At 33.8% G+C, this 16,225-nt stretch overlaps 2 protein-coding genes across 2 annotated transcripts in view; one reads left to right on the top strand and one right to left on the bottom strand.

Annotated features, from left to right (window-relative positions):
- Nucleotides 1-16,225, top strand: part of LOC125870224 (uncharacterized) — a 1,100,495-nt gene that overhangs the window by 405,928 nt on the left and 678,342 nt on the right. The gene's annotated exons all lie outside the window — the stretch shown is intronic.
- Nucleotides 6,876-14,608, bottom strand: LOC125870218 (protein DAMAGED DNA-BINDING 2). The gene is made up of 11 exons (XM_049550594.1): nucleotides 14,293-14,608; nucleotides 14,124-14,214; nucleotides 13,909-14,036; nucleotides 12,938-13,060; nucleotides 12,739-12,827; nucleotides 12,493-12,613; nucleotides 11,817-11,908; nucleotides 8,639-8,768; nucleotides 8,243-8,491; nucleotides 7,938-8,134; nucleotides 6,876-7,174 (listed from the first exon to the last, which is right to left on the bottom strand). Exons 1-11 carry the CDS (start codon nucleotides 14,455-14,457, stop codon nucleotides 6,955-6,957), a joined length of 1,605 nt encoding a protein of 534 aa, XP_049406551.1. The 5' UTR covers nucleotides 14,458-14,608; the 3' UTR covers nucleotides 6,876-6,954.

Raw genomic sequence — 16,225 nt, 5'->3', positions numbered from 1 at the left:
GAACTTTCCTAACAACTTCAACTAACTCACACCATATAGCTTGTTCAATCTCCTAAGCTGATCAACACTCCCCCTCAAGCTTTATGGTTGAAATACATTCTTCATTCCAAATTTTCTCAACAAGTTGGTGTGTTGCATCTTGCCCAGACTTTTAGTTAGTAGATCAGCCAGTTGGTCCTTAGTGTTTATGTGTTGAGTTTTCAACATGTCTTGGCAAATTCTTTCTCGAACAAAGTGATAATCAATGTCAAAGTGTTTTGTTCTCTCGTGAAAGATTGGGTTAGCTGCAATCTGGATGGCTGCCTTGCTATCACAAATCATATTCACTGGTGTGGTTATCTTGATCCCCAACTCTTTGTATAGTCCTATCAACCAAATTATTTCAGATGTACAATTTGCTATGCTCCTGAACTCAGCTTCAGCTGAGCTCCTTGAAATTGTCTCTTGTTTCTTTGATTTCCAAGAAACAAGTCCTTCTCCAAATTTAACCAAGTATCTTGTAACTGATCTCCTAGTTTCCATACATGCTCCCCGGTTAGAGTCACAATAAGCTGTAAGTTTAGAAGGGTCTCCTATAGGCATTAACAAACCTAATCCAAGTGCTTCTTTGATATATCTAACTACTTTAAGAGCTGCATTCATGTGTGACTATTTAGGACAATAAATAAATTGACTCAAGACCTGTACAGGCTGGTTTCGCTCCCCCTAGGCCAGACTTAGATGTCAATTCTAATGCATACTTTCTTTGTGACATGAGTATGCCTTTGTTGGACTTGGAGAACTCAATTCCCAAATAGAATTTTAACTTACCCAAATCTTTCATTTTGAACTTTTTCTAAATATCCAGTCTAGTGTTGCATAAGAGCTGTTGATTATTCCTAGTTATAAGCAGATCATCTACATAAACCAATACCACAACAATGTCATTTTCAGTGTGCTTAGTATATAATTAATAGTCATAATGGCTCTGCTTGAACCCAATATCTGCCAAGGCTTCTGTCAGCTTCATATTCCATTGCATTGGTGCCTGCTTAAGTCCATATAAGGACTTATGTAGTTTGCAGACCTTGTGAGTCTCCCCCTGTCTGGCAAACCCACTAGGAATAACCATATAGACCTCCTCAAGAAGATCACCATTAAGGAAGGCATTATGAACATCCATCTGATAGATATAACAACCTTTAGATGCTGCAAGAACCACAATAGATCTAACAATCACCATCTTGGCAACAGGACTGAAAGTCTCTCCATAGTCAAGACCTTCCTTCTGACGGAACCCCTGTCCAACCAATCTTGCTTTAAACCTTTCCACAGCCCTTGAGGAAAGGTATTTGATTTTGTAAATCCACTACACCCAATAGGCCTCTATCCAGGGGGTAAATCCACAATACTCCATGTGTGATTACTTTCTAATACATCAATCTCCAACTGCATTGCCTTGACCCAAGTAGGATCAGCAGCAGCCTGTTGAAAAGACACAGGCTCACACAGAGCTAAGTATGCTTGAAGGGCATGTTGATAGGACTGAGATAAATGTGAATATGTAAGCTGATCAGCAATAGGATAGGAACATGTATTGCCTTTAAGTTGAGTAACAAAATCTCGCAGCCATAGAGGAGGCTTGCTGGTTCTGCTAGATTTTCTGGTGGGAACAGGTAGAGCAACCAGTGGTGACTGAACTGGAGATATTGGACAAGGTGCAACAGGGACAGAACTATCAGTTGGTGGGACACAATCATCAGCTAGTAGGACACATACTCAAGGGGCATCAGTAGGTCCAGAACTAGAAATATAGGATTGGATGATTCTTGTACATGCTTAAAAGGAAATATGTGTTCTTGGAAGACCACATGTCTGCTTACAAAAAAGGAATGAGCAAGGAGATCAAATAAGATATACCCTTTCTGTGTTGAAGAATACCTCATAAACACAGCAGAGATGGCTCTAGAGGAGAATTTGTCCAATACTCTAGGACATGCAGTATAACACAAACACCCAACACCCTGAGATGAGACAAGGATAGATGATGCATATATAGTTTCTCATATGGAGACTAAAACCCTAGTAACCTTGAAGGAAGCCTGTTCAAAATATAAACAGCAGTAGACACACACTCACACCAATACCTGAGGGGGATAGCAGCCTGAAATCTGATGGACCTAGCTATATTCAAAATGTTCATGTGTTTCCTCTCAACTACCCCATTCTGTTGAGGGTATACACACAAGAGGATTGGTGGCAATGCCAAGTTCACTTAGTACAACCTAAAAGTTGTGACTCAAGAACTCAGAGCCATTGTCTGTTCTCAAAGTTTTAACACTTGTGGAGAACACATTATTAACTTTAGTAAGGAACTGTTTAAGGACAACTATGGTGTCAGCTTTGGAGTTTATAAAAAAAAAATCCAAGTATATCTACTGAAGTCATCTACAACTGTAAAAAAAAAACTTTTTCCATTATAAGTGGGAACTCTGTAGGGTCCCCACAGTGCAACGATTCAAAAACAGAACTGGACATAGTAGTGCTTAAAGGAAATGGAAGTTTTGTGTGCTTAGCAACAGGACACACTGTGCAATGAGAGTGATCTTTTCCTCCTAAAGTCCTAAGAAACTCATGTCTCTTTATTATGTCAAGAGGTGCATGTCCTAACCTCTTGTGTCATACATCAATTGAGTCAGAAGTAACAGGTACATCAGTTGACTTAGTAACATTCTTTACAAAGTTTGTTTTACTAGAACTCCTACTACTATTCACCAGCTTCTTTGGAGCTTAAGTTGGTCCACTTTTTAGTATGTAGAGTCCATGTTGTTCCTTACCAATCCCCTTCACCTGACCATTTGAGAGATCCTGAAACACACAGAAGTCAGGAAAGAATGCTACCATGCAATTAAGCTCCTTAGTGATCTTGGACACTGATAGTAAGTTAACTCTAAAGTCAGGCAGGTATAATACATTTGATACAAGCTAGTTTGTAAGCAGGCATGTGCTACCAATATGAGAGACAACAGTAGTGTTACCATTAGGCAGATAAACCTTACTGTGTGCATCAGTAATAGATACAGTACTAGTGTCTAATGTGTCAAGATTTGAGGTGATGTTATGAGTAGCTTCAGTGTCTACTACTCATTCACCTGCATCATATGAACACAAAAGAGCAGAAGTATGTATACCTGCATCTACAGAGGCCACTTTGGCAAAAGATTCTACTGTGCTATCAGCTCCATTCTTGGATAATAGCTTGAGAATTTGTTGATACTGGTCCTGAGTGATAAATCCTCCAGAAGTTTGAGTTGTTGTTGAAGAAATTCTTGACTCAATGCTGAGAGGTTTATCAACCTGATGAGCATAAGCTCTAGTAGTCTAGCCTTTCCTCTTTGACTTAAAATTAGTTGGATAACCAACAATTTTGTAACATTGTTCCTTAGAGTGACCCTTGAAACCACAGTGATCACATTGCAACAAATGCCTCTTATTCTTGTAACTACCAGATGAGCTTACACCAATACTGTTGTAACTTTCACTTGCACCTGAGATATTACCAGAACCTCCTCCTTTGAATGTGCTTGAACCAGTGTGAGAGTTTGAATTCCTATTACTGTACATGATTGTGCCTTCAATTGCACCAGGTCCTGAGTTAATTGAACTAGAATTCACTAGACTTCTCTGACACTCTTGGTCCATAAGAAGAGCATAAGCTTTGTTCAAGGTAAGGATAGGACTCATCATGAGAATTTGACTTCTAGGTGGTGAATAGGTCTCATTCAGACCCATAAGAAACTGAAGAAGTCTATGATACTCACAGAATAGAAGAGAAGAGAAGAGAGCATCGTATTGAGTTCAATGAATTTTCTGTTATATTGAAAGTTAGCCTTTACATTGTAGTTCAATATCTATCTATAGACTATAGTATTGTAACTACTTTCTTAACTAACAATAGAAGCTTCTAGAACTTTCCTAACAACTTCAACTAACTCACATCATATAGCTTGTTCAATCTCCTAAGTTGATCAATAGTTCGCTAGTCTGCCGGAAAGGGAGAATCGTTGGGGTTTTGCGTCCGATTTGTGGTGATTTGGTGATGGTTGTTGGTGGAAGAGGGGGCTGGTTTAAGGTGGCATTTCTGGTTGGTGTGGTTAGAGAAGAAGAGTAAAATGGGTGTGTGAGGGAGATCTGATATTTTTTTTTTGGGTGGCGGCTATTTGGGAAGATAGGAATAAATTTTAGGATTTTTTGCCATTTAGGAAATTTTTACCCCCTTCTAAAAAATAATTCTCCACCCCCTTTATTTTTTAACCTAATCAAAACTTATATAGGAAATAATTTTATAATGGGCTCAAGTTGTGGGCTTGAGATTATGACCCAAAATTATTGGTTAAATAAAATATTCGTACTTGAATGAATTTCTAAACTGTGCAAAATATCAAAATGAATATTAACAAATGTAACAAATAAAATGAATATTAAAAAAAATATAATGAACGTAATTAATGACATGTAAAAATGCAATTTTAAAATTAACAGATAAAAGAAAAATCCTAAATTTTGATAAATAAGGATAGTTATCGATAAATTTATTTAAAATCATAAAAAAATTGAACTATTAAATAAATAAAACTTAAAAGTTACGAATTTTGAAAATGTTATGCCAAAATTGGGTGTCGACAGGTGTCATACATGATCTGATGATCTGATGAGTGTTACTAATTATATGAAACAATCTTTAATGATACCATATAGTATATGATGGTATCATGCTGGTGTCTTTGAAGGATTGAAGTACATATCAAATGAAAATATGTAGATATACTGTAGTGGTATCATTGCGGACTAAAGCAAATCAAGTGATACCATGTTAGTATATAGATATATTGTGATAATATCATGGAAGTCTCACCAAAATATTGAAGCATGCATCAATGATACCATGAAAGTTTATAGATATACTATGATAGTATCATCACAACCGAAGCAAATGAAAAACAAAACATAAAAAAAATGAAATGAGAAAAGATAAAAATAAAACATAGAATGATCAAAAACATGAAATTAAATTGGGGTGAAAAATAAATAATATTATAATTCAAGGGAAGAGTGGATGAAAAAGAAAGAAAAATAATCAAAAAAGGAAAGGAAAAAAGAAAAGGAAAGGAACATAAAATGAAGAAAGAAAATAAATAAGAAACAAAAAAAATAAAAGTAAAGGCATCTCCAATCCAAACACCAAATTTGATGTCAGCACTATTTTTAGTGTAATCAACTCCAACCCACTGCACCAAATTTTACACCAAAAAAGAATAATATTTTTCTCTCTCTTCATTATTATATTATTATTTCGTATTTCATTTATATTTTCTTATTTCATAAAACAAATTCCTAAAACATTCACCATATATAATTCATGGTGAATGTCAATTACTACTTTGTTGAATGTTTATTATTTTCGATTATTTTTAAGTACATTATATTATTTGTTTAAAAAATTATATGTTTGCATTTTTAATTTTTGTGAAGGTTAATTGTAGTTATATCCAATTATAATTTATAGTAGAATTAACAAAAATTTAATTTTTTTTAAAAGTCATATATAGAAAAATTAATTTATAAAAAAGCTAAATTTTATATCTAAAATTAATATTGTAAAATTATTACATAAAAAATAATTAAATATACAAGAGATTTAATTAAAACATACAACTTATATAATGTTTAATTAAAAGTTTGTATAACAAAATAAGGGAAAAGGTCCTGATTTACCCCTAAACTTTATGATTTGGAGCTGATATACCCTCCGTTTAAAAAATGGCTCATATATGCCCCTGCCGTTATAGAAATGGCTCATATATGCCCTTTTACTTAACAGAATTTTTTTTAATAAATTAAAAATTATTTTTTTTTACTTTAATTTAAGAAAATGTCATGTGGCTTTTAAAATACCCACCTTCAACTCCACCATACCACCCGACCCAATTGGAAACAAAAAATCTCACCCACCCAAATTAAAGTAAAAAAAATTAATTTTTAATTTATTAAAAAAATTTCTGTTAAGTAAAAGGGCATATATGAGCCATTTCTATAACAGCAGGGGCATATATGAGCCATTTTTTAAACGGAGGGTATATCAGCTCCAAATCATAAAGTTTAGGGGTAAATCAGGACCTTTTCCCATAAAATAATATTAAAATATTCAAAAGGTGAATTGGTGTGATGAATAGTGTTACACCAAATTTGGTGTAACACTACTATTCACACACCAAATTTGGTGTAAAAATTGGTGTGGGTTGGAGCTCAAAACACCAAATTTAGAATTTGGTGTAAAATTTGGTGTTGGAATGGAGATGGTCTAAAAGAGAAAATCGAGGAAAAGGAGAAAAATAAAAGCAGGAATAACGAATAGAAAAATAAATAAGAAAAAAGGAAAAATAAAAAGAAAAATGAGTATATAAGATAAAATTTGAGTATCAATTATATTATGGTGTAAAAAAATTAATTAATTTTAAAAAATGAACAAAAATGCATCAAAAAAGCGATAAAAAAGTAGAGAAAAAATAAACAAAACAAGAAATAAATGAGAAAAAAAAAGGAAGTATATGAAACAAATATTGAGTAGAAATCAAATTTTAAAAAATAAAATAATTTGAAAAATTTAAATGAACAAATAAACATAAAAAGGAAAAAGTAGAGAAATAAAAAGGAGCTAAATAACTAAAGCTACAAGGAAAAGGGACATATTATGTAATTAGTTAAGACACACAATTGTAAAGGGTATGTCTATAATTAGTTTGCTTTTATGGGACATAAACTTGGTTTTCCCAATACTTTTTTCATTTATACAAAACACAAAAAAAAAAAAACCTAAAAAGCCCACTTACTTTTCCAGACAATACTTTCTAAAATAAAAATAAAAAACATTTTTCATAGAAAACATATTCCCTCCCAAGGCACACACCCTTAAAGTTAACTTCTCCTGGATTTATATGAAGATGATTTTGATGCAAGTTTCTTCTGCTTAAGGCTATTGTCCTTGCTTCTGAAGATATCATTCTCAGAATCATCATCACTCTCATCACCATGCTTCTTGTTACGTTTTTTACTCACCTCCCCACATAATACCATCCTCTTTTCTTCTCTTGGCAGTGCAATGTCCAGCTTCTTAGGCCTCCAAATGAAACGAGACCTGAAATACATTTAGTACCAAAATAAAGAAGGATTAGAATTGCTTTGATTATGGAAAAATTAAGGAAAACAAAACTCAAGTGCAGGTACTATTTGTAGCATGTCGACCACATGGACGAGTGGTAAGGCGGAGAACTGCAACTCCTTTTTTCCCCAGTTCAAATCCGGATGTATTAAATGCTTACCAGTATGATCTTTTATGATCTCTCTTGGCAGAGTTTTACGAAAAAGGGGCAGGTCAAACTTATAATGCCTCATATTCCCTTACAAATTGGCTGGTCAAGTGTAATTCAGATCCCAGTATACTACAAAAACCACAGTTGAATTGTTCGAAGAACACTGGCTCCTTTTTTTCCGAAAACTCACAAAGGGATGTACACTGAATGACCTTTAGAGCATGCAACACTGAAAGGGTCACTGTTATTGATGGGGAAAGTAATATTTAGAAGCATTAAGCTATGATGTTGGATGTAAAGTTATTAATAATTAATAACAAGATTTGAGAATTAAAAAGAATTTCAGTAACAAATGAAACCTTGAATGTTCTGCACTAATGTATACATTTTCAAACAATAAAACATTTTAATTGGAGAAAGGGTCGATTTATTGGAGTTTAACAGGAACAGTCATCATATGGTCCTATCATCCTATGTAAGCAAAGTGGCGTCCATATGCCACAAATCCAACCTAAAAATTTATGTTAGACAAATGCCTAAATAGCACATAGAAGAGAAGACCCATAAATAAAGATCACTGATCCATACCTTGAACTACCAGACGCCAGAATATCTTCACGTGGATGTAGCTTGTTCACCGAACTAATAGTTGTTATGTTGGGGTCCATGACCTCTGCAACCAACTGCCCAGTACTGATGTTGATAAAGTCAATGGGATGCAAAGCAGCTCCATCATAGTTTTCACTAATGTAACGCCCAATGACAACAAGAGACTCTGATGAGTCCTGTCCAAAGTAACAATACATTGTTATAAACCTATTCCACTTTTTCAATTACAATTTAAATGAAGAATTCTGCAATTAACAAATTAGTTCCTCTGTGTGCATGCTTGCCTTTGCATCCCATTCTGCTCGGAATGCTGTAAGATATCTGTTAAAATCGTGACTATGAACAATTTCTCGGCTTGGATAATCAAGGTTGCCAAAGATTGAATCCCACACACGAATCCGATTGTCCAGTGAAGTAGTAAGTATTTTGCTTCCACTTAGTGGAGAAAAATATGCAGAACTAACAACACGTTTATGTTCAAGATTATATAGAGAAGACCCAGCTTCCAAGCGGCGCATATCCCATATTCGAGCCTGTTGGCACCAAAATATTTCACTTAAGTCAAATCACCACCACTAATTTGATTCATATAGACAAGAAATAGAAGTATTTTCCTGCAACAAGCTCTTACACTATTTATATGAATCAAAGAGGAAATTAAGTGATAGATCAGAACTTACAAAGTGATCATTCCCACAGCTCAAAAGCAGATCTGGTTGAAGAGGATTGCAGTTTAGACCAACAACTTTAGTTCCTTTCTTGTGAATCAAAGTAGGTTTGCTCATTTTGTTATTGCTCCGTATATCAGCCCTGTACATGTCCACCAAATGAAACCACATATAAAACCATAGTGAGATCAATGTAAAGCCCCGTAAGTTTACAATTTCAGTAAATAATGGGCTTAATAGCATAATTAAGGTGTTCACGAGGTATAAGGATCCACACAGTAAACAAAGTGTTTGGGTATTATGCTAATGGGCACAGGTAGAAGTTGAAGTGATTTGATATTTGAAAAAGGAAAAAAAATGAAAAGAATGAACATAATGAGCCAAGCCCACCTGCTGTTCAGTGAGGAGATTAGAATAAAGAGGCAAGGGGTTTGGGGACTCCTTTTGCACAAACTGCAGCGGCAACACGGAAGGGAGAACCAAGAATTTCTATACATTGTTGTGGGATGTCTTCAACATAACTTAACGCAGATGAAGAAATTCAAGGTAATAACTTTCTATATCTTAATTGTTGTGGGCATCATTATTTATGAAAAAAGAAGAAGAGAGTTTTGAACTAAATCAACCAATAGCTTCCACAGAAACTACAATTCAAAGTGAAACGTGACTATCTGATAAGGCACCATTCGCTCCTTAACAGAATTCACTTCAATTCCAACCCAAATACATCCCCCTAAATCAATTATAGCGATTAGTGGCTTGTGAAATCGACACAAAGGATTTGAAGTTAAATTTTTTTATATATTGTGTCTCCTACATTGGAAGCAAACATTGGGACTATAGAACAAAGTTGAGTTACCTTCACTTGTTTATACAGTGAATCGATAATCAAGCAAGTTAGGTGGTTTTCGCTTTACAAGTAGTGAAGTGGTGAATTGTGGATTGTGGAACACTCGGGGAAGTTAAAAAGTCATGGATGATGAGCTAAAGCTTTGAGGTGAGTTAAGACTTGTCTTTACTAAGGTTTTTTTTTGGAGAAAATCATTCCCACAAGATGTTTGATGAAATATTGTTTATGATAATGCGAGTTTTATTAGATCGAGTGAGCACACCATATCCATGATTATTTGAGTTAAGGTTTACAAGTTGTCACTTTATGAAAGAAGTATTCTTTTAAGCTTTCAGCGCTTATGTTTTCATGTTCACATTTATTGATGAAATTATGTAAATTTGAAATTTCATTATATGGAGAAGGGCCTAAAATACCCCTCAACTATTTGAGTTGGTACCAAACTATCTTTCGGACCCCAAATATCCTTGACGTAACCCTATTGGCTCAAAAATACCCTTATTTTTGATGGCTCACACTCAAAAATACCACTAGAGTTAGCTTGAAGATGGTTTGCTACAAACAGAGGGCTAAATCATGTGCCTGGGATTTAGTCACTTAGGTTATTGTTAGAATAGGTGCAGGAACAAGATTAGTAAATAGAATCCTACTTGATGAAGGATTGTAATGTAGTGTCTTAGTTGGATAAGGAGTCTAACATAGCATATATAAATAGGGTCTTAATGTAATAACATAGAGACACAATTCAATAATATTTTCTCATATATTTTCACGGGTATCAAAGCCTCTACAATCTTGGTAGAGAATCAAAACATAATAGCTTTCGAAGCCGATAGGCGATTATAACTCATATAGTCGCCCGTCTTGCCAATGATTATGTTAGCGAAAATTGGGGCAATACTATATACATGACAAAATAAAGATGCTGAGAAGGAGTGATCTGAGAAGCATCTGGGATAAAGAAAGTAGTCACCGTGCTTCTTCCTGATATCTTCTTAAATTTAATTTGTGTAACACCGTGCATCTCTGCGGTGACTACTTTCTCATATCCAATTTGCATACCACTGCACATCTTTCCCGACTACTTTCTCATAACTGAGTTGTGTAGCACCATGAGTCTTTCCGGTGACTCTTCATATTTGACTAGCGTAGTTCCACGCGTCTTTCTGGTAACTCCTCAAGATCTAACCACGTGCTAGCACGTGAGCCTGTTTCGTCTTGTTTTCCCGGCTTCTTGTTCAAGATCTACTTGTCTCTTGATTTCGAGACGACCCATATATTTTATATCAATTTCCGACAATTTTTCAGTTTGTTCCTATTCAACTGAGATTGCCCAGACATCCAAAGCAGTCATTACCAGTTTTCTTGCAAATATCTTTACAAAGTCTTCACTGGTCGTTGTATTAATCACATCTGTAACAAGCTCGGTACATATGACTTGTATGCACCAGCTTGAGGAGAGTGTTAGAATAGGAAGAGGAACAAGAATAGTATATAGAATCCTACTTTGAAAAGGACTATAATGTAGTGTCCTAGTTGGAAAAGGAGTCTAATGTAGTGTCTCTACATACAGTCTCAATGTAATAATGTGCAGGCACAAATCAATAATATTTTTCTCATATATTGCTCTCACAGATATAAAGAGCTTTGTAATCTGAAACTGTTCCTCGTTTTGGCGAAGTTTAGTTGAGAGAAATCTCAAAGGTGGGTCGTGATTTTTATTCCCTTGAGCAAGGAAGTTATCCACATAAAAATTATCCTGTTCAATTTATTCTCGCATTTTTTTACAGCAGTAGTTAGCTGAACCAGTATGAAGAACCAGCTCCTTATACTAAAGTTGTGCGGACTGCAACTGAAGTTAGCTAAGAATTTTTGAGAGGTAGAAAGGTTAGTACGACCCTGTTCACCCCACACTTGAGTCAACAGTCCAGTTCCCAGCCATTTCTCCTCTAATATAGTGAAAGAGACCGGATTTGCATCATTTTTATGCCTACAGCCCAAAAGATAATCAGAATTCAGAGTGCACAAAAGTCCGGTTGTATTCCTAAAGATAGCTAAAATCATAGTCAGAGATCCCTAATGAAAGTTATCTTTTCAAAAGACGAGTAAACAATACTTGATAATTTCTGTACGCCCAGCCAACCAGGTTGAAATTGTTTGTCACCAATGTATGAGACATACATTAACATAATGTGCATGTCAAAATACCATCAACCAGTCATTTTGACAGACAAAGGAGAAGATTGCATATCTATCAAAGGTTTTAAGTGAAAGAAATGTGAATCTCCAACACTTGCATAACATTCAATAGACCTCTCAAAAAGTTCAATAGGCACTTACATGTAAAGATATCCAAAATTATCAGCAACAAGGACCACACTTCTGTCTGAGTTAACATCCAACCCATAAAGCATCCTCCAACTGCTTGGTCCCTACAAGAAAATCATTTGTGACTTATACAACCATATAACCACTTCATGACGGTTGACTTGCTGGTGTCATGTCTTCACTCTTCTTTCTTGCTATCCCCAACCGAAAGCGATAAATTTAGTGATGTAATCAGTGAGACCCAGAAGCTCATTGGTGTCTCTAGAAACACAATGGGGGCATCAAGACATCATTTACCTTGACCCACAGTCAGGGAACACACACTTAATAATATTCAAGGATTCAAAAGTATACAGCTAAATTACAAAGCAAACACTCAAGATGATTCAAACAACAAACCTGACTGGAAACCAAAGGAGAAAAGTCAACATGAGAGTTAAAAAGTATCAAATATGTAAATGTATCGGTTTGCAGTATATAAGCAAGGTTGAAATTTCCTGTATTGATCTGTGTCCTTGCTGCTGAAACGTATCTATGGGCACTAAAAGGGGACAAGAAAGCTCAGAAATAAAAAGTTCCCAGCTCCGTGTTCACAAGGTAAAAAATATCCCGTAGGCTCGTCCAACAACTATAACTAAAATAACAGGATAATTCATATAAACAGAACAACTTGTTTTCAGAAAATCACCTCCCACCCATTTGGATTAAGGTTCATTAGTGACAATGAAATCCCAGTCTCTAGGTCAGTACAACTGATTGTTCCGTCAGATGAAGCAGCATATATCGATCCATCATTTGTCGGGTTGAACCTAAACGAATTAAAAACAACTCATTTTTTTGACTGAAGAGATAATAATGCAGGTGAAATCTAAATGCAGCTGCAGACATTAAAAAGATATCGAAAAATGCAACAACAGGAGAGATGAACACTCACTTCATGTTGTTAAGTATACAATTGTGTATGTTCCCATATACAGTCTTTTCATACACTTTCCCAAAATCCCAGATGCCAAGTTGTCCTTTCTGAAACATAAAGTAATATAGCATTAACCTCTACAAATTTATGTGACCTTCCAACAGAGAACTCAATTCATTGCCACACTTTAGAGTTATATTGCAGAGAGATCTTGGACCTTATCACCAGATAAAAGAATATTGTTGTTTGTAGGATGGAACTCCAAGCATGTGACTCGCCTACTGTGGTACCTGATTACTGCACAGTGGACTTGATCTGGGATCACATGTGCTGGCTTGATCTATTACAGAAACCAAGGAAAGCAAATTATGAAGCACATTTTCTAAAGATACATATTGTGTAACTTTGCTGTCTAAAGAAAATATGTTGCACTATAATAAACTAGGAATGGTAATCCGTTAAGATACAGCACGTCACAATGAAAATTTACCCTATAATCAAAAACTAAAGTAGAAAACATATTTCACATACGTTGAGAGATATTTTATGTGGCAATGATCACATGCAAGATGCAAGACATAAAATTATATGAAGAGTTGAACAAAACCTGAAAACATGTTCCCTCTGTTCCATTATTATGTGGCACTATTTTACTTGACAGGGAGTTTTTAAAAAAAGAAGACTTTTGAAACTTTGTGATCTTAAACATACCATGACATTTATGCTGCTATACAAGCACATCATTTAAGGTAAAAGGAGAAGTCTAAAGTTAAGAGTTTCTAAATTTAGAAGGTGTCATTCTTTTTTGGAAAAGATCAAAAAAGGAAAGGATGCAACATAAAATGGAACAATGGGAGTATAAAGGAGAAAAACCATGTACCAATGACAACTAGAATATCAATATAGTTTATGTAGGAACATAGAAGCTCAATCTGATATTCTTACACCGTGAAATCCAACATAAATATATGGAGCAAAACTGAAACTACAATTAATTTCATAGAGAAGAAGAAGAAGAAGAAAAATAGATTCACAGATATTTAGCTCAAAACAAATAGAGAAACCTTCTAGTCATACTGTAAAGCTAACAAAGTAGTATTATCCAAGATCTAAGGAAGCATGAACATTTATCGGCAAACAATGATGCGTCGATGTGATTATATGTGAGGATAGCATATCGAAACTTACTGGAGGAAGGCGGGGGTGAAGCTGGCGTTGGAAAACAAATTCCAAAGGATTAGTTGTGTTCTTGTGAGGCGCTGGGACCATCCCATATTCTGTGGCTACTCGGTGGGGGCAAGTGACTGTGGTGTGGCCTTCAATCCCAAAGAAAAGAAAAACAAAATTAAAGTTATATTGAGGAGAAAATGTTGAAGACAAGTAAGTGGGAGAAATTACCATACCAGGCATTTTGCATAGAAAACATGGTTTCATTGGGCAATCAATATAAGTTGCACCCCTGAAGCCTGCTTCATGACCACTTTTCTTGCAAACCTGAAAAATAAAAACCCCTTGAGAGTAGTATAGTATTAAGCAGGCAAATATGATGAAAAAGAGTGAAACAAATAGTACTTTGCAAACTTTCTTGAGAGTAATAGTGATGGGTGTTTTCCCTTTTTGAACCCTCTCCTCTTCAGGTAAAACTACATTAGCTTCTTCTTCTTCTTCCGACGAACTTTCCTCCGACTCCGTGTCTCTATCGATCACCACTTGAGGAAACAAACTTCTTCTACGCATTTTCGACACTCAATTGATTTGAAATTGGGGACACACTACACAAATACAACGACAACCGACTTATAAAAACCCGCTCTTCTCCTTCGTTTTTGAAACCTTAACCCATGGCCGAATAACTGGACACGACTTCTTATTTTACACCGTTTAAATTTATCACTCCCCTTTGAAGAAAAATGATTTAGTTTAATTTGAAATGAAATTTAAAAAAATATAATTTTTTTAATATTGTGATTCTAAATTAAAGTTATATCAAATATATTAAAATATTTTTTAATCTTATGACCTGTCAGGTGAAAAGTTGAAATTAAAGTATTGTAAAAATTAAAAAAAAAAATTAAACAGACTAAAAAAAAATAGGTGATTTTTTTTAAAACAGCGAGAATATGAAAAACTTTAGGAAAAATTACAGAAATCCCACATTTTAGTTTACTTATTACCATTATCCCCTATAAGTTTTACAAATCTCCAAAATTCTTTATTTTCGCGCATCAGATTAGTGTATCATGTATAAAATATAATGTATCTTACTTAACGATTAATGTATCTTGCGCATCAGATTAATGTATCAACGCTTATATTATTGTATTCGTTTGAAGAATTTCTGTAATTATAAACTTTTAAGGTATAGAGTATAGTTTTACCTTAAAAGTATGTTATTTCTGTAATTTGCCCAAAACTTTATGGATATGCTATGTGAGAGTACTTTTTCATTAAAAAGGTATGGTGCCCACCTTTTTCATCCTATGCCTCTCTCTCATCTTAACTCTTCCTCTTCATTTCTATTTTTCCTTTTACTTTTTTAAAAACAAAATTCTTATCTTCTTCATTTTTTCCTTTCACTTTAAAAAAAAAAAAAAAAAAAAAAAAACTTTTATGGTAAATTCCTCAAAGTATTTTTTTTACTCATAAATTTTATTTATCTAGTTATTAATATATGTCATTTATATATTTATCAAATTGATGCGTATAATTTATTTTATTTATTTAAAATTTATTATAACAAAAATATACAAAAAGGAAAATGAGAAATTAATTTATAAGATAGATATTCAACATTCACCACGAGATGAAATTCTAGGTAGTCATCAAGTACTAAGTTAACATTTAAAATTATATTTTGTCTTACAAGTATATCTCAATGTACATATATATTCACTTAAATGAAATAATTATAAGTATGATAATTTTACTGTCCCTAACAATAATTATAAGTATAGTTTATTGTCTATATTTATATTTAGTACAATACCAAATGTACACATTATTTTTCAAACTCAAAAAATTAAGAAGATAAAGTGAAATTTAATTTGAATATTTCATTTATTTGCTTCATATCATTTTGAAAGCACTAACCTGATTATGCTCGTCTATTTCTTTTCTTAATTTTTTAATATTTCCTTTGCCAATATTGACATATTATCTATCTTCAAATAATATGTCAATCTTATGCTATGTGCATATAATTATGAAAAGTTTTGTATTTATAGTTTAAAATTGAAGGGTGAACAAAAACTGTCAGATCTACTAGAAATTGAATTACATATAATTACAATAAAGTCAGATTATAATTTGTATATATTTAATAAAGAATTATAATAGCTTAGTTAATTGACTTTCTAGACTTTCATCTTATAGGTAAAAGTTTAATTTTTATCTTATAATTTCCTCCTTATTTATTTTCTTATATTTTCTATAGTTAAAAAAAATTAAAATAAAATATTTGCATCTAGATGGTATGTATATAATATAAAAAATGAATTAATAAAAT

The sequence above is a fragment of the Solanum stenotomum genome, chromosome 7 (assembly GCF_019186545.1).
Source record: "Solanum stenotomum isolate F172 chromosome 7, ASM1918654v1, whole genome shotgun sequence".
NCBI lineage: Eukaryota > Viridiplantae > Streptophyta > Magnoliopsida > Solanales > Solanaceae > Solanum > Solanum stenotomum.
The sequence above is the reverse complement of the archived record's forward strand: the minus strand, read 5'-3'. Positions and strand labels throughout refer to the sequence as shown.